General features: G+C 37.2%; 1 protein-coding gene across 2 annotated transcripts in view; it reads left to right on the top strand.

The window, feature by feature from the left end:
• Hgf (hepatocyte growth factor) overlaps positions 1-22870 on the top strand; it is a 109603-nt gene that overhangs the window by 76087 nt on the left and 10646 nt on the right. For both annotated transcript variants that reach the window (XM_045161053.1, XM_045161054.1), the window contains one exon: positions 12331-12464. In XM_045161053.1, the coding sequence (XP_045016988.1) occupies positions 12331-12464 (134 nt within the window). The remainder of the gene's footprint in view (positions 1-12330; positions 12465-22870) is intronic.

Below are 22870 nucleotides of genomic sequence, written 5' to 3'. Positions count from 1 at the left end.
AATCGTCTGGCTTTGTAATTAACAGACTCTTGTGGACTCATTCACACACACAGACACAGAGAGAAGTACAAATATATAAATGAATATTAAAAGTATTAGTATCAACTTGTGAAAATCTAAAATGATCCCTTTCTTTTTTAAATTTTTTTAATTTAATTTAATTTTATATTTTCTCATTTTTTTTAAATTTTTATTAACATTTTCATGATTACAAAATATATCCCATGGTAATTCCCTCCCTCCCCACCCCCACACTTTCTCATTTGAAATTCCATTCTCCATCATATTACCTCCCCATTACAATCATTGTAATTACATATATACAATATCAAACTATTAAGTATCCTCCTCCCTTCCTTTCTCTTCCCTTTATGTCTCCTTTTCAACTTACTGGACTCTGCTACTAAGTATTTTCATTCTCACACAGAAGCCCAATCATCTGTAGCTAGGATCCACATATGAGGGAGAACATGTGACGCTTGGCTTTCTGGGCCTGGGTTACTTCAGTATAATGCATTCCAGGTCCATCAATTTTTCTGCAAATTTCATAACTTCATTTTTCTTTACCGCTGTGTAGAACTCCATTGTATAAATGTGCCATATCTTCATTATCCACTCATCTGTTGAGGGACATCTAGGCTGGTTCCATTTCCCGGCTATTATAAATTGAGCAGCAATAAACATGGTTGAGCATGTATTCCTAAGGAAATGAGATGAGTCCTTTGGATATATGCCTAGGAGTGCTATAGCTGAGTCATATGCTAGATCAATATTTAGCTGTTTTAGGAACCTCCACACTGTTTTCCACAATGGCTGGACCAGATTGCATTCCCACCAGCAGTGTAGAAGGGTTCCTTTTTTTCCACATCCCCACCAATATTTATGATCATTTGTTTTCATGATGGTGGCCAATCTGACAGGAGTGAGATGGAATCTCAATGTAGCTTTAATCTGCATTTCCCTGATGACTAGTGACGTAGAACATTTTTTTAGATGCTTATATGCCATGCGTATTTCTTCCTTTGAGAACTCTCAATTTAGCTCCATAGCCTATTTTATGATTGGCTTGTTTGATTCCTTATTATTTAACTTTTTGAGTTCTTTGTATATCCTAGATATTAATCCTCTATCAGATATATAGCTGGCGAAGAATTTTTCCCATTCTGTAGGTTGCCCTTTGCTTTTTTCACTGTGTCCTTTGCAGTGCAAAATCTTTGTAATTCCATGGGGTCCCAGTGATTAATCTGTGGTTTTATTGCCTGAGCAATTGGGGTTGTATTTAGAAAGTCTTTGCCAAGACCAATATGTTGAAGGGTTTCCCCTACTTTTTCCTCTAGCAGTTTCAGAGTTTCAGGTTTCCATGATTATAAAAAATATCCCATGGTAATACCCTCGCTCCCCCCACTTTCCCCTTTGAAATTCCATTCTCCATCACATCCCCTCCTAGTCTCAGTAAGTCTGTCCTTTATTCCAATGCCATGATCCTTCCATCCTCTTATAATGGTCTTGTGTAGGTAGTGTCAGGAACTATGAGGTCATGGATATCGAGACCATTTGTTGTCTGGAGGGAGCACGTTGCCAGGAGTCCTACCCTTCCTTTGGCTTTTAAATTCTTTCCGCCACCTTCTCCACATTAAACCCTGAGCCCTATAAGGTGTGATCAAGATGTTACTCGGTACACTAGTCACTTCTTTCCAGCACTATGATACCGTCTGAATCGTCCCAAGGTCACTGACATCTGAAAGGAGAAGGTTCTCTACCCAAAGTGAGAGTAGCATTAACATAAGGGTATGGATATTAAGAGAAGTGCTTACTGGGAAGTTTGATAAGAATAGTATATACACTTATCCAGACATCAGCAAAAGTTACACCCCAAGGCTCATGACTGCCCCTGTTTTAAGTTTTCAATATCAGGGATGTATTCCCTCCCTAGAAATGTGCCTCCAGTCCAATTGGAGGGCAGTTGGTTTCCACCAGACAGATGTGCCACTATTGCACCCATTAGCTCATTTGGGCTGGCTGGCCAATTATAAGGCTTGCAGTGTCCACTGTTGAGTATCATCACTGGTGGTGTATCTTTCTCCCATTGAACTGCATGTAAAATGGCTTCTTCTAGCTTTCTGTCAGCTGGTCTACATGGAGGAGGTTATCAGCTCAGTTCCAGCAGGATTCCTCAGTGGCCTTGCAGTCCAACTATGTGGAGTTTTCAGCAATAGTGTCTTACCATTGATTCCTGGTGGGAAACCAAGGGCCTTGGCAATGGCCTATAATGTTTTGGGGGCATCAGGGACCTCCCTGGCCAACAAGTCACTGGAAGGTATTCTATTCCTGGCACTTAAAATTTTCTAGCAACAATCTATGGCTCCTGAGTGTTCCATTGTCCAAAACTAAAGGATTCCATTTGATTTATTTATATCCTCTCAGATTTTGATTAGCCCTCCCTCCAGCTTTCCTTTACTCAATCTCCTCCCCTGACCTCACTTTAGGCCTTTTCACTCCCGTTAATCTATTCTTCTACTTACATATATACAATACCAACCTATTAAGTACCTCCTCCCTTCCCTTATCTTCCCTTTGTATCTCCTTTTTAGCTTACTGGCCTCTGCTACTGAGTTTTTTCCTTCTCACACAGAAGCCCAATCATATGTAGCTAGGATCCACATATGAGAGAGAACATGCAACACTTGGCTTTCTGGGTCTGAGTTACCTCACTTAGTATAATTCTTTCCAGGTCCATCCATTTTTCTGCAAATTTCATAACTTCATTTTTCTTTACCACAGAGTAGAACTCCATTGTATAAATGTGTCACATCTTCATTGTCCACTCATCAGTTGAGGGTCATCTAGGCTGGTTCCATTTCCCGGCTATTATAAATTGGCCAGCAATAAACATGGTTGAGCACATACTTCTAAGGAAATGAGATGAGTCCTTAGGTTATATGCCTAGGAGTGCTATAGCTGGGTCATATTGTAGATCAATCTTTAGCTGTTTTAGGAACCTCCACACTGATTTCCACAATGACTGAACCAGGTTGCATTCCCACCAACAGTGTAGAAGTGTTCTTCTTTTTCCACATTCTCACCAGCATTTATGATTATTTGTTTTCATGATGACAGCCAATCTGACAGGAATGAAATGGAATCTCAATATAGGTTTTTTTTTTTTGTTGTTTTGTTTTTTGTGGTTTCTCGAGGTAGGGTCTCACTCTGGTCCAGGCTGACCTGGAATTAACTCTGTCAACTCAGGGTGGCCTTGAACTCATGGCAATCCTCCTACCTCTGCCTCCTGAGTGCTGGGATGAAAGGCATGTGCCACCATGCCTAGCTTCAATATAGTTTTAATATGCTTTTCCCTGATGACTAGTGATGTAGAACATTTTTTTAGATGCTTATATACCATCCATATTTCTTCTTTTGAGAACTCTCCATTTAGCTCCATAGCCCATTTTTAATTGGCTTGTTTGATTTCTTATTATTTAACTTTTTGAGTTCTTTGTATATCCCAATTATTAATCATCTCTCAGATATATAGCTGGTGAAGATTTTTATCCATTCTGTAGGTTGCCTATTTGCTTTATTCACAGTGTCCTTTGCAGTACAAAATCTTTGTAATTTCATGAGGTCCCAATGGTTAATCTGTGATTTTATTGCCTGAGCAATTAGGGTTGTATTAAGAAAGTCTTTGTCAAGATCAATATGTTGAAGGGTTTCCCCTATTTTATCCTCTAGCAGTTTCAGAGTTTCAAGTCTGATGTTAAGGTCTTTAATCCATTTGTACTTAATTCTTGTGCACGGAGAGATAGAAGGATCTATTTTCATCCTTCCCCAGATACATATCCAGTTTTCCCAACACCATTTGCTGAAGAGGCTGTCTTTTCTCCAATGAGTATTTTTGGCACTTTTATTGAATATGAGGTGGCTATAGCTACCTGGACTTACATCTGGGTCCTCTATTCTGTTCCATTGATCTACATGTCTGCTTTTGTGCCAGTACCATGCTGCTTTTGTTACTATGGCTCTGTAGTATCGGTTAAACTCAGGTATAAAATCAGCCTTATTTTTGTTGCTCAGTATTATTTTAGATATTTGAGCTTTTTTGTGATTCCAAATGAAGTTTTGGATTCTTTTTTCTATTTCCATTAAGAATGCCTTTGTAATTTTGATGGGGATTGCATTAGAGGTGCAGATTGATTTTGGTAAGATTGACATTTTCACAATATTGATTCTTCCAGTCCAGGAACAAGGGATGTTTCTCCACTTTCTAGTGTCTTCTGAAATTTCTCACGTGAGTGTTTTAAAGTTTTCAGTATAGAGACACTTTACTTCCTTAGTTAGGTTAATTCCAAGGAAGTTTATTTTCTTTGATGCAATTGTGAATGAGAGTGACTTTCTGATTTCATCTTCTGTGTGTTTGTTGTTAGCATATATGAAGGCTACTGATTTCTGTGTGTTTATTTTGTATCCTCCTACATGGCTGTAGTGTTTTAGAAGCTCTAACAGTTTGCTAGTAGAGTATTTAGGGTCCTTTATATATAGAATCATGTCATCTGCAAATAATAATAACTTGATTTCTTCTTTGCCAGTTTGTATCCCTTTTATGTATTTCTCTTGCCTTATTGCTATGGCTAAGACTTCCAATACTATGTTAAATAAAAGTAGGGACAGTGGACACCCTTGTCTTGTTCCTGATTTTAGTGGAAAAGCTTCCAGTTTTTCCCCATTTAGTAATATGTTGGGTGTAGGCTTGTCATAAATAGCCTTTGTTACATTGAGATATGTTTCCCCTATTTTCAGTCTCTGTAGAACTTTTATCATGAAGGGATGTTGGATTTTGTCAAATGCTCTCTCTGCATCTAATGAGATGATCTGGGAACAAGCCTACTTGGGCAGTGTGAATGAACTTTCTAATATATTCTTGTATTCTGTTTGCCAACATTTTGTTGAGAATTTTTGCATCCATGTTCATGAGGGAGATTGGTCTGTAATTTTCTTTTTTTGCTCTATCTTTGCCTGGTTTTGGTATCAGGGTGATGCTGGCTTCATGGAAGGATTTTGATAGGATTACCTTCTTTTTCTATTTTATGGAAAAGTTTAAGAAGCAATGTTGTTAGCTCTTCTTTGAAGGTCTGATAAAATTCAGCAGTGAATCCATCTGGACCTGGGCTTTTTTAGTTGGGAGGTTTTTGATAACTGTTCAGATCTCCATGTTTGTTATAGGTCTATTTAAGTGATTAATCTCATCTTGATTTAATTTAGGTAGGTCATATAGATCAAGGAAATCATCCATTTCTTTCAGATTATCATACTTTGTGGAGTATATGCTTTTATAATATGTCCCTATGATTTTTTTTAAATTTCTCTGGCATCTGTTGTGATGCTACCTTTTTCATCTCTAATTTTCTTAGTTTTCATCTCCAATTTTCTTAATTTCTATCTCTTTTCTCTTTCTTTTGGTCAGATTTGCTAAGGGTTTATCAATCTTTTTTTTATATTTTTAATTTTTTTTTATTTTTAAAATTTTTTATTTATTTATTTGAGAGCAATGGACACAGAGAGAAAGACAGATAGCGGGAGAGAGACAGAATGGGCGCGCCAGGGCTTTCAAGCCTCTGCAAACGAACTCCAGATGCGTGCGCCCCCTTGTGCATCTGGCTAACGTGGGACCTGGAGAACCGAGCCTCGAACCGGGGTCCTTAGGCTTCACAGGCAAGCGCTTAACCGCTAAGCTATCTCTCCAGCCCAAGGTTTATCAATCTTGTTCATCTTTTCAAAGAACCAACTCTTTGTTTCATTGATTCTTTGGATTGTTTTTTGGTTTCTATTTCAATAATTTCTGCCCTAATCTTTATTATTTCTTCCTATCTGCTGATTTTGGATTTGCCTTGTTCTTCTTTATCCAAGGCTTTAAGGTGAAGCATTAGGCCATTTACTTGTGACCTTTCTAATTTCTTAATATAGATTCTTAATGCTATAAGTTAACCCTTAAGATTCCTTCATTGTGTCCCAGAGATTTTGGTATGTTGTGTTCTCATTATCATATGACTCTATAAATTTTTGGATTTCCCTCTTGATTTCTTCATTGGCCCATTCATCATTTAGTAATGTGTTGTTTAATTTCCATGATTTTGTGTATGCTCTATGGCCTTTCTTGCTTTGATTCCATTGTGGTCAGATAGAATGCAAGGAATTATGTCAATTTTCCTGAATTTGTTAAGATTTGCTTTGTGTCCTAATATATGGTCTATTTTAGAGAATGTTCCATATGCTGCTGAAAAGAATGTGTATTCTGCATCATTTGGATGAAATGTCCTGTGTACATCTATTAGGTCCATTCCTTCTATGACCTCATTTAGTCCAGATGCCTCTGTTTGTTTGTTTTTTTTTCCCCCTGGGATGACCTGTCAGTTGATGAGACTGGGGTGTTAAAGTTACCCACTACCACTGTCTTTGGTGTTATCTGGGACCTTAGTTCTAATAGCATTTGTTTGATGAATCTGGGGGCCCTGATGTTAGGTGCATATATGTTTAGGATTGTAATGTCCTCCTGTTGGAGCATGCCTTTAATCAATATAAAGTGGCCTTCCTTATCTTTCTTAACTAATGTTGGACTGAAGTCTACCTTGTCAGATATTAGGATAGCAACCCCTGCTTGTATTCTAGGTCCATTTTCTTGGAATATCATTTTCCAAACTTTTACCCTAAGATAGTGTGCATCTGTAGAAAGGTGGGTTTCTTGGAGGCAACAAATTGAAGGATCATTCTTTGTAACCCAGTCTGCAAACCTATATAATTTGGATGCGGCATTGAAGCCACTCATATTAAGAGATATTATTGAAAGGTGTGTATTCATTTTTGCCATTTTTTTGTAGTTCTTCCAGTTTTACCTGTGCTCTCTTGTGTTAACTAGTATTTGAGTATTGTTTGTTTGTTTTTCCTGGCTCCTTATATGTGTGCTTTTATTTTTCTTCAGCATGGAGGATTCTTTCAAGTATTTTCTGTAGAGCTGGTTTTGTTTTCAAATAGTCCCTTAGCCTGCTTTTGTCATGGAATGTCCTTATTTCTCCATCTATTTGAATGGATAGCTTTACAGGATAACCTAATCTTGGTTGACAGTTATTATCTTTTATCACTTTGAATACATCACTCCACCCCCTTCTGGCTTTTAAAGTTTGTGTTGAGTAATGTACTATAATCCTGATAGGCTTGACTTTGTAGGTAAATTGATTTTTCTCTCTGACTGCTTTCAATATTTTTTCTTTGGTTTGTATGCTTCTTAGTTTGATTATAATATGGTGAGGAGAGTTTCTTTCCATGTTTTGTCTGGCTGGTGTTCTAAAGACTTCCTGTATCTGTATTGGCACCTCTTTCCCAATTTGGGGGAAATTTTCTTCTGTGATTTTGTTGAAGACACCCACTATGCCTTTGGAGTGAAATTCTTTTCCTTCTACTATGCCCTGAATTCTTATGTTTGATCCTTTCGTAGTGTCCCAAATATCTTGAAATTCCCACTCATACTTTTCTATAAGTTTGTCTTTCTCTTTGTTGGACTGTATTAGATCTGCCACCTGGTCTTCTAGCTTAGATATTCTGTCCTCACCTGCATCCATCCTACTGGTGAGATTTTCTTTATTTCATTAACTGTGTTCTTTATTGCTAGTATTTCTAACTAGTTTTTCTTTGTTATTTCTATTTCCTTATTTATGTCTAGTATTGACCTCTTTATTTCATTAAATTGGCATCCTGTGTCTTCTTTGCTTCCTTTGATTTCCTCTTTGAGTTCTTTGAGCATATTTATAATCATTCTTTTAAAATCTTTCTCAGGCATTTCCTCTAACTCATTTTCACTAGAGGTCATTTCTGTTGCATTAATAATTTTTGGTGGATTTATATTGTCTTGATTTTTGGTGTTTCTTGTGTTATAATGTATGTATTTTTGCATCTTGGATTATTTAATGATTGGATTTTCCAGTTAGCTGGGTACTATGAGATGTATCAATCAATCTGTTGTTATGTATCTTCATGGTAGGAGCTTAAGGCCCTATGTGTGGCTCTGAAGACTCTCAGAGTATGTACAAAAGTGACTATAGGTGTTTGGTGTGCCTTCTATGAGAGGATTCAAGTAGGCTAAGAGGAACAAAATACAGACAGATTCTAAAATTTACCTAAACAATGTATACTGTCAAGGAAAGATAGCACAGAGTATTTATCCAAGAGTAGGTATTATGACAACCAGATCCTCTGTCTGACCCTTAGGCTGTGTGGTGACTCACCCACTCCCTTAATCCTGACAACAAGGTGGTTAAGAATTCTGGTCTGTAGAGGGTTCCAAGCCAGCTTGTGACCAGGTGAGACCCTTCCCTAATGTATAACAGAAGAGTAAACAAAGTCACTATAATTCAAGAAGCAACAAATAGCAAGCCCCAAATCCAGTTTATTTAAGAATGGCAAATCTTCCAGGCATGGTGGCGCATGCCTTTAATACCAGCACTTGGGATGCAGAGGCAGGAGGATTGCCATGAGTTCAAGGCCACCCTGAGACTACAGAGTTTATTCCAGGTCAGCCTGGACCAGAGTGAGACCCTACCTCTAAAAACAAAAACAAACAAACAAACAAAAAAGAATGAAAAATTTGACCATCCATCTGATTTAACATATAATTTATCCTGATATGGAAGGTGTAATTGGCACTTCTGGTTCAGGCACATATACCAGGTTTATTAGGTGGGTACTGATCTGGTGTAATCCCAGTTACCTTTTGGGATGATTTTTGTCTCAGCTGTGCTCTTGATTGGGTCCCTGTTTGGTGTTCTGACAGTTCAAGTAGGCGTGGCCATGTCCCTGGACTGCAGCTCTTTTCCTGAGGGCTGAGCACTGGTGGTGGGGAAGGGGAGGGAGCCGATGCTGCTCAGTTTGCCCATTTGTTCTTCTACCTTGTGATCTGTTGTTCACTGCCATTCTCCCTTCTCTTATCTTGAGTTTGCGGAGAGTTCTGGTGTGAGCAAAAAGTCCCCTCGCCTGGCTTTTCCTGCGGCTCAAGCTGAGTGCCACTCCTGTAGTCTGGCGCGAGGTTCCGCCCTGCTGGAGCAGCTTCTGCTGGCCGGTGTGGGCTCTGGATCTCTCCTACTTCTCTGCTGCTGTTTCAATTTCCTATACACCTCACTTTTTGTAAAAAGTGTGTTTTGCTGGTTTTTTTTTTTTGGCTTTTCCTCCCTACGCTGCTTTGATGTGGTACCTACGCCGCCATCTTCTGATCCCTTTCTTGTAAATATATTCTTACCTTAAATAGCCACTTAACTAATCTGGAGAAATGGCTTAGCAGTCAGGGTCCTTCCCTGCAAAACCTAACAACCCGAGTTGCTCAATACATAAAGCCAGATGAGCAAAGTGGCTCATGCACCTGGGGTTTGTTTTCAGTGCTGGAGTCACTGTCATGCCTGTTTGTCTTCTCTCTATCTCTCTCTGCTTACAAGAAAATAGGTAAACTAAAATATTCTTTAAAAAATCCACTTATCTATTAAAATATGTAGGAACAAAGTTTCTTTGATGGGTTAATACATAAAAATTTGAGATCAGCAAAGAAAGTTATGTGTAAGAAAATCTTTAGGTATAAGGAGGTAGCTCAGTCTAAAAAATGCTTACCTTGCAAGCATGAGGACGTATTAACTATCCTCAGAATACACTTAAAATAAAAGAAGCCATGTATGATGGGTCATGCTTCTAATCGCAGAGATGAAGCAGGGAAATAGGTTGATCCCTAGCGTTCACTCTCCAGTCATTCTGGACTAATTAAGCAACTTCCAGGCCAATAAGAGAACTTGTCTCAAAAAGAAAGCATTTAAGAAATGAAACCCAGGATTGTCTTGTGGACTTCACATGCAGACACACATGTGCATGCACACAGTCTCACATGAACATCCACATGTGCGTGGGCATCACACACAAAATAAAACAATAAATAAAATCTTTATATTTATGAGATTCACACATATTTATGTTGCCCATATTCACATAGTTATTTTCTACCTGGCATGAGAAAAGTGCTAGTGCTTATAGAATTAAGAAAGAAGCATGACATGTGCCCGAGACTTAATACAGATATCCAGTATGCATTGCAGAACATATGAACCACAGATACTCTAGAAGACAAGAAAAATAAGCTATAGGCATTTCATTAAGTGCCTGCTTCACAATTTCTTTTTGTCAGTTTTCTTTTTTGTTTTTTTGTCATTTCATCTATTTCAACATGTGAATAAGAAATTAAGGGCTCTGGGAAGTTGAGTCAACTTATTTAAGTTTGATTTTTTAGGTTTATCATTTTTTAAAAATTTTTTTGTTCATTTTTATTTATTTATTTGAGAGCAACAAGCAGAAAGAGAAAGGCAGATAGAGAGAGAGAGAATGGGTGCACCAGGACCTCCAGCCACTGCAAACGAACTACAGACACGTGTGCCCCCTTGTGCATCTGGCTAACGTGGGTCCTGGGGAATGCAGCCTTGAACTGGGGTCCTTAGGCTTCACAGGCAAGCGCTTAACCACTAAACTATCTCTCCAGCCTATCATCATCATTATTAACAACATGTTTTGTATGGTACATCATGTTTTGGTACCATTTTTCCCTCATCCTTGTCCCCATTCTATTGAGAATGCTCCTCAGTAGATTTCAAAGATCTTATTCTTTTCTAAACTGTACTCAATATTGGATGACACCTTTTTAATTTTTGTTTGTTTCAAGGGAGAATTTCACTGTAGTTCAGGCTGACCTTGAACTCACTCTGTAGTCCTGACAGGCCTCAAACTCATAACATCCTTTCTCAGCCTCCTGAGTGCTGGGATTAAATAAACCTGTACTTCTGAAGTGGTGCTCTCTAATGTAAATATAATCACAAATGTAGACCATGTATGTACCTTTATATTTCCTAGTAGCCACTTTTATTTATCTATCTGCAAGAAGAGAGAGATACAGAGATGAGAGATGAAAGAGGGAGAGAGACAGAAAGAAATAATGGGCACACCAGGGCCTATAGCCACTGGAAACAAACTAGACACATGCACTACTTTGTGCATCTGGCTTTACATATATAGTGAGGAACCAAATCCAGATCATCATGCTTTCCAAGCAACAGCCCTAACAGCTGAGAAGTCTTTTCAGCCTCACTAGTAACCACTTTTAAATGAATGAAACTAAGTAGGCAAAAATTAATTTTAATAGATTGTACTTAATCCAAAATATCTAAATATTTTTCCTTTCAATATGTATTGTGCATAAAAATTACTGACATTTTAATTTTTTTCTGATGATACACATTTGATATGAGATGTCTTTATCCTCCTACAACCTGTTTATCTGGACCAGCCACACTTCTAATTTCTCAGTGGCCTCACATGCCTAGTGGGTCTAGGACTTCAAAGATCAGCAGTATTTTCCCATAAGGACAGTATCCACTTGTAGATAATGTAGACAAATAGAAAATGTTAACACCACATAATATAAACCATGAAAGGGCACACAATCTATTCTATGGGAATGCAAAGACTGCCTTACCTGGTCAGGAAACATACCTAAAGAGAGTTATTAGATAATACAAACATGATAAGTCCATGTTGCATTTTAAATCCTATGTTAATTATGTTCAAAAAGGGTAGTAATCAACATGAAACTTATTCAGTTATAATTTTTATGAGTTGATCCAGAAATAAATATATGGAATTTGACTTCATTAATATTCCTAATGTAAATGTAAATGTTGACGTGACATAAATGGTTATAGTCTTATGAAACAACATACAGAAATATTTATTTTCTTGTAAAATAAACTTTTATGCATAAACTAGAAAAGTTCAAGGGCTATTCACTTATCTGTATAACAATCCCATCTGTCACTCTTTGACCAATACAATTTTAGAATTAAATTTTATATTTGGAAATTTATATAATTTTCTTGTTCTTAGTGACTATTATGCTGTTAGTGGTTATTGTTATGAATTCAAAAGATGAAAACACATCTTAGAGTAGCTTGCATTTTCTACAGTCGATTTTGCTTTATAATGTCCTCTGTCTTTATACAGAAATATGTGCTCTTGCCACTATAAATATTAGATAGAATTAAAGTAAAAAAAAAAAAAAAACCTCTTCATTTCATGTATGCTCATTATCGACCCTTATATATCCTCCAAAGTTTTAAATTGAGTGTATATTTCCAAGATGAGCAACAAAGCTTCTACTTGGGTTGAGTGTACCATGAAAGACATGAGATAAGATAATATCTTCCTGTAACATTCTGTTTCTTTGGATAGGAGCAGCACCTTCTGATGCTCAGCTTTTTTTTTCAGCCACATCTTCTGGGAGCCAGATTCTAGCAAGCTGAACAAGAATTACTGTCGGAATCCTGATGATGATGCCCATGGACCTTGGTGCTATACAGGGAATCCTCTCATTCCTTGGGATTACTGCCCTATTTCTCGTTGTAAGTGCATGCCATGTGTTTCAAGTCTTATATCGAGGTCTTTAATCCATTTGTACTTGGTTTTGTGTATGGGTCTAATTTCATTTTTCTACATATGGTTATCCAATTAGTCCAACACCATTTGTTGAAGATGCTGTCTTTCCTCCCGTCCACATTATTGGCACCTTTGCCAAAGATCAAACAGCTGTAGTTGCTTGCCCTAAATCTGGGTCTTCAATTCTGTTCCATTAGTCTTTCTATTTTTATTCCAGTACCATGCTGTTTTTGTCACCATGGCTTTGTAATATAGCTTTAGATCAGGTATGGTGATACCACCAGAAATATTTTTTTTTTTGTTGAGGATGTTTGGATATCTGAGGCCTTCTGCCATTCCATATGAATTTTAAAATCCTTTTTTCAGTCTCAGTGAAGAATGATGCTAGTATTTTTATTGGTTTTGCATTAAATTTGTATATTGCTTTTGATTGAATTGCCATTTTCACATTATTAATTCTACCTATCCAGAATCAGGGGCCACCTTCTGTCTTCTTAATTCCTACTTTTTCTTCCTTGAGTGTTTTTATGTTTTCAATATGTTAGTGTTATTCTAAGGCATTTAACTTTTTGTTATTGAAAATGGGACAGTCTCACTAATTTCTTTCTCAGTATATTTGTCCTTTCAATATAGAAAAGCTATTGATTTTGTGCATTGATTTTGTATCACACTGTTTTTCTGAAGGAATTTATCACCTTTAGAAGCTTTGGGATGGAGACTGTTGGATCACTTATATATAGGATCATGTCACCTGCAAATATGGCTAATTTAACTTCTTCCTTTCCATTCTGAATCCCTTTTCTTTCTTTTTCTTGTCTTATTGCTTGGGCTAGTACTTATAGTACTATGTTGAAGAGCAGTGGTGAGAGTGGGCTCCCCTGCCTTGTTCCCGATCTCAGTGAGAACTCCTTGAGATTTTCCCCATTAAGAAATATTTGGGGCCAGGTGTGGTGGCGCACGCCTTTAATCCCAGCACTTGGGAGGCAGAAGTAGGAGGATTTCCAAGAGTTTGAGGCCACCCTGAGACTCCATAGTGAATTCCAGGTCAACCTGAGCCAGAGTGAGACCCTACCTCGAAAAACCAAAATAAATAAATAAATAAAAATTTGGGCTTTACATATAGCCTTTATTGTGTTGAGATATAAACCTTCCATGCTTATCCTTTCCAGTGTATTGATCATGAAGCAGTGTTATATTGTGTCAAATGCCTATTCTGTATCAATTGAAATAATCATGTGGTTCTTGTGGTTCAGTTTATTTATGGGGTGTATTATATTGACCAATGTCTGCATGTTAAACCATCTCTGCATCCCTGGGATGAAGCCTACTTGATCAAGGTGAATAATACTTTTATTTTGTTGTTGTTTTGGCTTTTTGAGGTAGGGTCTCACTCTAGTCCACTATGACCTGGAACTCACTATGTAGTCTCAGGGTGGCCTCGAACACATGGTGATCCACCTACCTCTGCCTCCCAAGTGCTGGAATTAAAGGCATGTGCCACCACGCCCGGCTAAGGTGAATAATGCTTTTGATGTGTTGTTAAATTTGGTTTGCAAGGATTTTGTTAAGTATCTTTGCATCAAAGTTCATTAGGGGTGTAAGCCTATAATTTTCTTTCCTTGTTGCATCTGTGTCTGGTTTTGGTATTAGGGTGATGCTAGGTTCATAGAAGGAGTCAAGGAGGATTCCCTGGTCTCTAATTATGTGGAATAGTTTGAGAAAAATTAATTTCAGTTCTTCTATGAAGGCTTGATAGAATTCAGCTGAGAAGCCATCCAGTCCTGGACTTTTCTTTTTGGGGTTTTTGATTACCTTTTCAAACTCTATGGATGTGATAGGTTTGTTTAAGGGGCTAATGTGTTCTGAGTATAATTTGGGTAGGTGGTATGTGTCTAGAAATTCATCTATTTCTATTTTTGTGGAGTAGAGATTTTGGAAGTGTGCCCTCATGATTCTTCAAATTTCATTGATGTCTGTAGTGATCTCTCAGTTTTTTTTCAATTCTGATTTCATTAATTTGAGACATCTCTTTTTTGTGCTTGATCATCTTGGCCAGGGATTTGTCAATCTTGTCTATTTTTTTGAAGAACTCGCTCTTCGTTTCTTTGATTTTTTAAGATTGTTTTCCTAGTTTCCAATTCATTAATTTCTGCTCTAATCTTGATTATTTCTTTCCATCTAGAGCTTGTTGGGTTGTTTTCTTCTTGATTTTCCAGTGCCTTTAGGTGGACAGTCAGATTAATTGATTTGTAATCTCTCTGCCTTTGTAATGAAGGAATTTAGCACTATGAATTTTCCCCTTATGACTGCATTCATTGAGTCCCAGAAGTTTTGGTAGGTTGTGTTTTCATTATCATTCAAATCTAGGAACTTTACAATTTATTTTTTGATTTCTTCCATGATCTATTTATTGTATAAAAGTGTGCTGTTTATTCTCCAGGAGTTGGTGGCATTCTTGATGTGTCTCTTGTTAATTTCTAGCATTGTTATCTTACATGGTACAGGAATTTACTTCATTTTCCTGACTTTATGAAGGAATGTTTTATGGTGTAATATATGTTCAATTTTGGAGAAGGTTCTGTGGACTGCTGAAAAGAATGTGCATTCTGTATAGTTGGGGTGGAAAGTTCTGTAGATATCCTTTATGTCTAGTTGATCTATGATGTTGTTGAGCTCTATCATTTCCCTGTTGATTTTCTGCTTGGATATCTATTGATTATAGTGTAGTATTGAAGTCTCCAAATTTTATGGAGTTGGTGTTTATTTCTGTTTCATTGTTGAGTAGATTTTGTTTTATAAACTGTGGTTCACCTGTGTTTGGTGCATATATATTTATGATTGTGATGTGGTCATGTTAGATCATCCCTTTGATGAGTAAAAGTGGCCTTCATTGTCCTTTTTGATTAGTTTTGAAGTCTATCTTATCAGATAGTAATATGGCAACACCCATTTGTTTTTTATTTCCATTTGCTTGTAATATTTTCCAACCTTTCACCCTGAGGAGGTGTCTATCTTTAGTGATAAGGTGGGTTTCTTGAAGAGAGCAAATAGAAGGGTCCAGACTTTTGATCCATCCTGATAACCTGTATCTTTTAACAGGGGAGTTAACACTGTTATTACTTAAGGTTATTACTTTGAAGTTTGAATTAATCCCTACCATGATGAGGTGTTTTATATGGGTGGGTTCTTACTTGTGTTATGTACTGCTTTTATCCTGGTCTATTTTGGTTATTGTGATGTTCTTCTCGTTGGCTCCTGAGATTGGTTGTTTGACAGTTCTGTGTGGAGTATTCTATGTAGGTTTAGCTTTGTGTTCTTGTAATTATAGAGTTGAGTTTTTTTCATTGAAAGTTTTTCTTTTACCATATATTATGAGGGATATTTTTTCTGGGTAAAGTAGCTTGGTTTGGAAACCATAGTTTTTCAGACTTTGAAGCATTCCATTCCAGGCCCTTCTGGTTTCCAGGGTTTTCATTAAGAAATATGATGTTATTCTAATGGGATTGCCTTTGTATGTTGTGAATTGCTTCTCTCTTTCTGCTTTTAACACTCTCTTTTTGTTTTTATTGTTAAGGGTTTTAACTATGTTGTGTTTTGGAGACTTTCCTCTTTGTTCGTGCCTGTTTGGTGTTCTGTGGGCTTCTTGTATCTGGATGGACCTCTATTTTGTAAAATTTGGAAAATTTTCTGCAATAATTCTGTTGAGTATGTTTTCTATGCCTCTGATCTGGATTTCCTTTCCTTCTGGTATGCCCATGATCTGGATGTTTGGTCATTTTAGAGTGTCCCACAGTTCCCTTGTATTCTGTTCACTTGAATTTTTCGAACTTAGCAAAGATTTTGGCCTCCTGATAAATTTCTTCTGTCCCATCTTCTAGGTCAGAGATTCTGTCTTCAATATGAGTAACTCTGCTGGTGAATGGTTCTAGAGAGTTTTTCATAAATTCTATTTAATTTTCATTTTCTGTTGTAGTTTTGTATAATGTCCATCTGTTTTTTGAGGTATGATTTCAATTCGAATTGTGAACTTGCATTTTATCACATTTTCATTAAGCTTAGTCAACTGGTTGTTGAGGACTTCCATTCCTTGACTTACCTTCAACTTATTCATATCTCTTTGGAGGGCTATAACATTTTCTTCCATCAAGTTAAGTCTACTGTCAAAAACTTAATGCTGTAGGAGACAATTCTGTTCAATATCATTTATATGATTGTTGGTTCTGTTATAGTTTGCTTCAAGTTCAACAATTTTTTTTTAATCTCATTGGTTGTTGTGTTTTCATTTTGGGAATAAATTTATGTTGGTTTCTCTATGATTTCCTTGGAGGCTTCTGTAGTAGGCCTAGGCATCCTTAGTGGAAGTATCTCAGTTTTCTGACTTTCATTGGCCTTTTTGCATTGTTGTGCACTCATTTTAGGAAGACTCTTTATTTTATTGAGGAGAAAGCAAGTTTGTGTCCTTTGGCCCTTTCGCTCTCTGACTCCAGTGAACAGGGATGTTGGTACTTAGTGTACAGTCAAGATGCCAGAGCAAAAGGCCTGATTCCACAGCTCTTACAAGGGTCAGGCCTCCCTGAGCAAGGCAAAATGGGGCCTACCAGGACCAGGAAACTAGGAGGAGTAAGGGAACAGGCATCTGGCCTACATCATGCTGAACTCTCCAGAACATGGACCAGTGCGGGATACCTAGATAGGGGAGGTGGGAGGAGCCCACACACTGACTGCAGGTAACTCAGATCTGGGCTGTGGGAGGGGACCAGAAATGGGTCTGACCTAATCCCTCCTGACCACTGTGCCTGCCCACACATTGACTGTGCAGGGAACTCAGACCCAGGCTGTGGGAGGGGATGAGAAATGGGTCTCTGTTTACATTTTAAAGTTGTTTCTTTTCAAATGGAAAATAAGGTTGTTTGTTTTTTTTTAATTTGGAATTCAGTAGTTCCAATGTAATTGAAAGAGAAGATCCACCTTGGCACAAATATTACCTGTACAACCTCTGATGTAAAGAAGTTACTGTGAAGTTTCTAACTGTCCAAATTTCTATGAGCAGGACTGGAATGATAGTGACTTTGTCTTTCTCAATCTTCACTCTCCCTGAGTCTAAGATATCATTGTTCAAACAACATTTGTGCATAAAAATAGATGTAGGTTATCTAGTGCATATTTCATACACCTAAGACACACATACAATATTATATACATGTACAATGCATATTACATATTTCTTATATATTAAGAAGCAAAAGATATAAGCATGCAGGAGAAAATGCAGAAAATAAATTGGGAAGAATATAGTTAATAAATAAATGAAAAAAAAAACACTAAAATGAAAAGAGAAAAGATAAAACTGAAATAGCATGGAAATATTTCTACTTATAAAGATAGAAAATTATTTTAAAATGATTGCTAAAACTGGATAGTGAGAATGTGAGAAACTTAGCTCTTTCAGTGTTATGTTATTTTGAGTAAATTGAAAGCCTGCCTAGAAACCAAGGTGGAAAAAATGTATCAAAAGTGATCATGATATGGATGTGTATTGGGATTTTTGGCTTTTGCACTAGTGAAACTTTGGCTTGGATACCTCTTGTGGGATGCTGTTCTGTGCATTGTTGGATATTTAGGACTGATATCTGCCACTACCCACTAAAAACTGGTAGCAACATTCTGATACCCATTCATGATTCATAACAATCAAAAATATCTTTTGGGCTGGATAGATTGCTTAATGATTAAGGCACTTGCCTGTGAACCCTAAGGACCCAGTTTTAATTCCCAACTATACATATAAGCCAGATGCACAAGGTTGCACATGTTGCTAGAGTTCATTTGCACTGGCTGGAGGCCCTGGCATGCCCATTCTCTCTATCTGACTTGCTTTTTCTTTCTTTCTCTCTTTCTCAAAATAAGTAAATAAATAAAATATTTTTAAAAGTATTCAGAAATTTCCAGTGTCCAACCCTAAGGAGAGGATTACAATTGATAAGTATAAATATATATTGAAATGGAAGTGTGTCCTGTAGATGATATTGAGTGTAAAAGCTCTTGTTATCAAACTAGGTTTGTGGTAGAAAAACATTTTACTATATCATGTACCCACAACTCTGTGTTTATAGCAAACATGCTTTCATGTAATTTTTTTAAAATTGGCATTTTCAAACACAGTTTACTTTAGTGTATTCTCTTCCTCTCTAATCTTCCCCATCTAAGTATTCTTCCTTTCTGTTTACACGTCACATATGTCCTTTTGTTCTTACCTCATCATCTCATTTTACCCTCTTTGGTCACTCTTTTAGCTTTTTAGGTTTTGACATGTTTGAGCCTCTTTATACACATAACTATTGTAAGCAAGGATGTGCATATGACAGAGAACCTGCAATTTGGGGCTTTCTGGCTTTGGAGCCCCTTGTTAACATACTTATTTCCAGTTACCTCCATTTTCATAATTTTATTTTTATTTTATATTTATATTTGTAATATCTATATATATACTACATTTTAATGATCACGTCACCCATCAATCAACATCTGGAATTGTTCAATGTCCTTGATATTGTGAATAAAACAACAGTAAACATGTATGTGCAAGTATATTTATAACAAGGTGTGGAATCCTTTGGGTGTATTTCCAGGAGTGGCATAGCTGCGTAATATGTTAGTTCTATTTCTGAATTTTTCTTACAAACCTCCATACTGATTTTTATAATGGCTATACTGGTTTGTCCTTCCACCAGAAGGGAATAAGGCTTCCTTTTCCCCCACTCTTCAACCACCATTTGCTGTCAATTTTCTTGATGACAACTATTCTGACTGGGGTGAGATGGAATCTCAAGTGGCTTGAAATTGCAAGATTCCCTGATAATTAATGATGTTGATCATCTTTTACAGTACTTGTTGGCTGTTTGTGTTTTTCCCTTCACTTCCTTGGTCTCCCTCCTCCTTTCATCCAGTATACCCTTTCTTCCCAACTAGTCCTATTTCTTTACTTTTTCTTGTATTAACATTTTATTTATTTAGTGTGTGTGTGTGTGTGTGTGTGTGTGTGTGTGTGAGAGAGAGAGAGAGAGAGAGAATGAATGAATGAATGAGAGAGTCTGGTGTACCAGGGCCTCTTGCCTTGCAATGGATCTTCAGATGCATGTGCTGTTTTGTGCTTATGGCTTTATGTGGGTACTGAGGAATTGAACCTAGGTCATCAGGCTTTGCAAATAAGAGCATTTAACTGCTGAGCCATCTCCTCAGCTCAAAACTAGTCCCAATTCTATATTGATGTTTTATGTTTATTTATTATTTACTCAATATTTAATTTGTGACCCACTAAGTTTAATTGTGGTTGCTTGCATTGACATGGGTAGAAGTTGACTTACTATAGCATAGGTAACTTTGTTCAGAGGATATACCATTGACCAGAATGTCTCTTTCTGCCCCATCCAATATTAACTGCCAATAATTTCTCAGAGAGGTGTGCAAGACTTCTCCTTCCCTATCTAATGATGAAGTGTTGATGGCTCAATATTGAACAGTTCTTGTGTACACAGCGATAGTTGGTATATGCTCATGAGGGCAATGGTCATATCATTTCCAAAAGATTGTGTTACACACTACTTGTCATGATTCTCCATTTCCTACATTTTTTTCTGACCCCTTTTCCACAATGTCTCCTGAGCCTTGAAGTAAGACCACATAGCATAGAACACTCAACAGTCACTTATGCTCAGCACTCTGATGAATTTGGAGTCTCTCAGTAGTTATTGCTCACTGTACCATGAAGCTTTTCTAACCAATGCTGAATAAATACTAATCTATGGACATAAACAAAAATATTTCAAGAGAATTTAGATGTGTACAATATATTCATTTAGCTACAATGGTAGCATCCTCCCTATAGCCTAAGACCTCCCCAGCCATTGGCTTTTGTCTCTATTTCCAGTAACCAGAATGAATTTTCTCATATGGAATGGGCCTTTAACCTATTCAGAAAGCAGCTGGATATTTCCCCCACCCCATAACAATCATGACACTATTGTGACAGTGGGAACCTAGCTCTTTTTTCAGGAGTGCTGAATAGAACTCCATTGTGAAAATGCACCACATCTTTATTATCCATTCATATGTTCAGGGGCATCTAGGCTGTTTCCATTTTCTAGGTAGTATGAATAGAGCAGCAACAAACATGTTTGTGAAAGTATCTCTAAGGCAGTGAGAAGAGTCATTAGGATATATCCCTAGGAGTGATATAGCTGGATCATATTGGAAATCTATTTTTAGCTGTCTTGTGAACTTCCACACTGAATTCCACAATGGCTGTACCAGACTACATTCCCACCAACAGGGTAGAAATGTTTCCCTATTTCTGCATCCTTGCCAACATATATTGTCATTTGTTTTCTTGATGATAGCCATTCTGACAGGAGTGAAATGGACTCTCAAAGTCATTTTAATTTGCATTTCCCTGATGGCTAAGGATGTAGAACACTTTTTTAGATGCTTTTATGCCATTTGTATTGCTTCCAGTGGGAACTCTATTTAGTTCCATAGCCCATTATTTAATTGGGTTGTTTGATTTATTATTGTTCTATTTTATTGTGTTCTTTGTATATTCTGGATATTAATACTCTGTCAGACGTATAGCTGGCAATAATTTTCTCCCATTCTGTAGGTTGTCTCTTTGCTCTATTCACAGTGTCCTTTGCTGGATAAAAGGTTTGTAATTTCATAAGATCCCAGTGGTTGATTAGTGGATTCATTTCCTGAGCAATTGGGGTTATATTCAGAAAGTCATTGCTTATGTCACTGTGTTGAAGGGTTTCCCCTAATTTTTCCTCTAGCAGTTTCAGAGTTTCAGGTCTCATATTAAGGTCCCTGATCCATTTGGACTTGATTCTTGTGCATGGAAAAAGACAAGGATCTATTTTCATCCTTCTACATATAGATATACAGTTTTACCAGCACCACTTTTTGAAGAGTCTGTCATTTCTTCACTGAATATTTTTGACAGTTTTGTCAAAAACCAGATTGCTGTAGCTGCCTGGATTAACATCTGGGTCCTCTGTTCTGTTTCATTGATCTATGTGTCTTTGTGCCAGTACCATGCTGTTTTTGTTACTATGGCTTTGTAATGTAGCTTAAAATTGGATATTGTGATACCACCAGACTTATTTTTGTTGCTCAAAGTTGTTTTGGATATCTGAAAGTTTTTGTGCTTCCAAATGAATTTTAGGATTTTTTTATTCTATTTCTGTGAAGAATACCTTTGGAATTTTAATGGGGATTGCATTAAATGTGTAGATTACTTTTGCTAAGATTGACATTTTCACAATTTTGATTATTCCAATTCAATAACATTGGATATCTTTCCTTTCCCTAGTATCTTCTGCAATTTCTCCCTTGAGTGTTTTAAAGTTCTCATTGTAGAGATCCTTTACTTCCTTGATTAGGTCTATTCCAAGGTACTTTATTATTGTTGTTGTTATTTATTATTGTAATTATTATTATTATTTAGTTATGCACACAGCATGTATAAGGTCAGTACCATTGTTATGCTCCTCCCAGTCCTTCTCCCCCCTCCACAGGGATCCTCCTTATTGGGGAATATGGGTTGTGCATTGTGGGGTTAGCCATCAGTTATGTGTAAGAGGCAATGTCTCTGTGCATAATGATATAACAATCTTTCTACCCTCTCTTCTGTGAATTTCCCTTAGCCATGTTGGGTTTGTTTTAAGTATAATTCAGTGATGAGGTCTTTGGAGCATCTGTGTCTCTGGATATCTGGTTTGGTGGGAGTTGAGAGTTCTCTGTGTCTATCTCCTTCACCCTTGTACTGGTACCAGGTTCAGCAACAAAGCAACACTCTTGCTCATTTCCCTAATTACTCTTGGTTTCAGCTAGTGCCCTGTTGAGGTGTGATGGGCTGATTCTCTCATCAGGATCTATGTCCATATGAAAAAGAGAAGCAAATTCTCAAACAGAGAGTGAAGTCAGCACCAGATAGGTGGGATAACCATTATTATTTTAGAGAGAATTTAATACGTATAGGTCCACTTGTAGCCCATGTTTTATGGGAGCTTGATAGTGGAGAGCAGGCTTATTTTTGAATATGGTTATGACTTGATTCCCACCTCCAGCTATGGTTTCCATTTCACTGAGAGATCCATTAGCCAAATCAAGAGCAGTTGGTTACCCACCATGGCTGTGTGCAACTATTGCACTTATTTGAGAATTGTGTCAGGTTGTTTGCTGCTGGGTAGCTTAGACCATGGGTTGCGTGGACAGATATTTGTCATTTTCCCCCATTACCTCATGTAGCAACTCTGGCACTAGACAAACTAACTGTCTGGGGACTGACTCTCTTCCAGGTTCCAGTCAGGTCACTCCA

This window comes from Jaculus jaculus, chromosome 10 (assembly GCF_020740685.1).
Source record: "Jaculus jaculus isolate mJacJac1 chromosome 10, mJacJac1.mat.Y.cur, whole genome shotgun sequence".
NCBI classification, from domain to species: Eukaryota; Metazoa; Chordata; class Mammalia; order Rodentia; family Dipodidae; genus Jaculus; species Jaculus jaculus.
The sequence above is the reverse complement of the archived record's forward strand: the minus strand, read 5'-3'. Positions and strand labels throughout refer to the sequence as shown.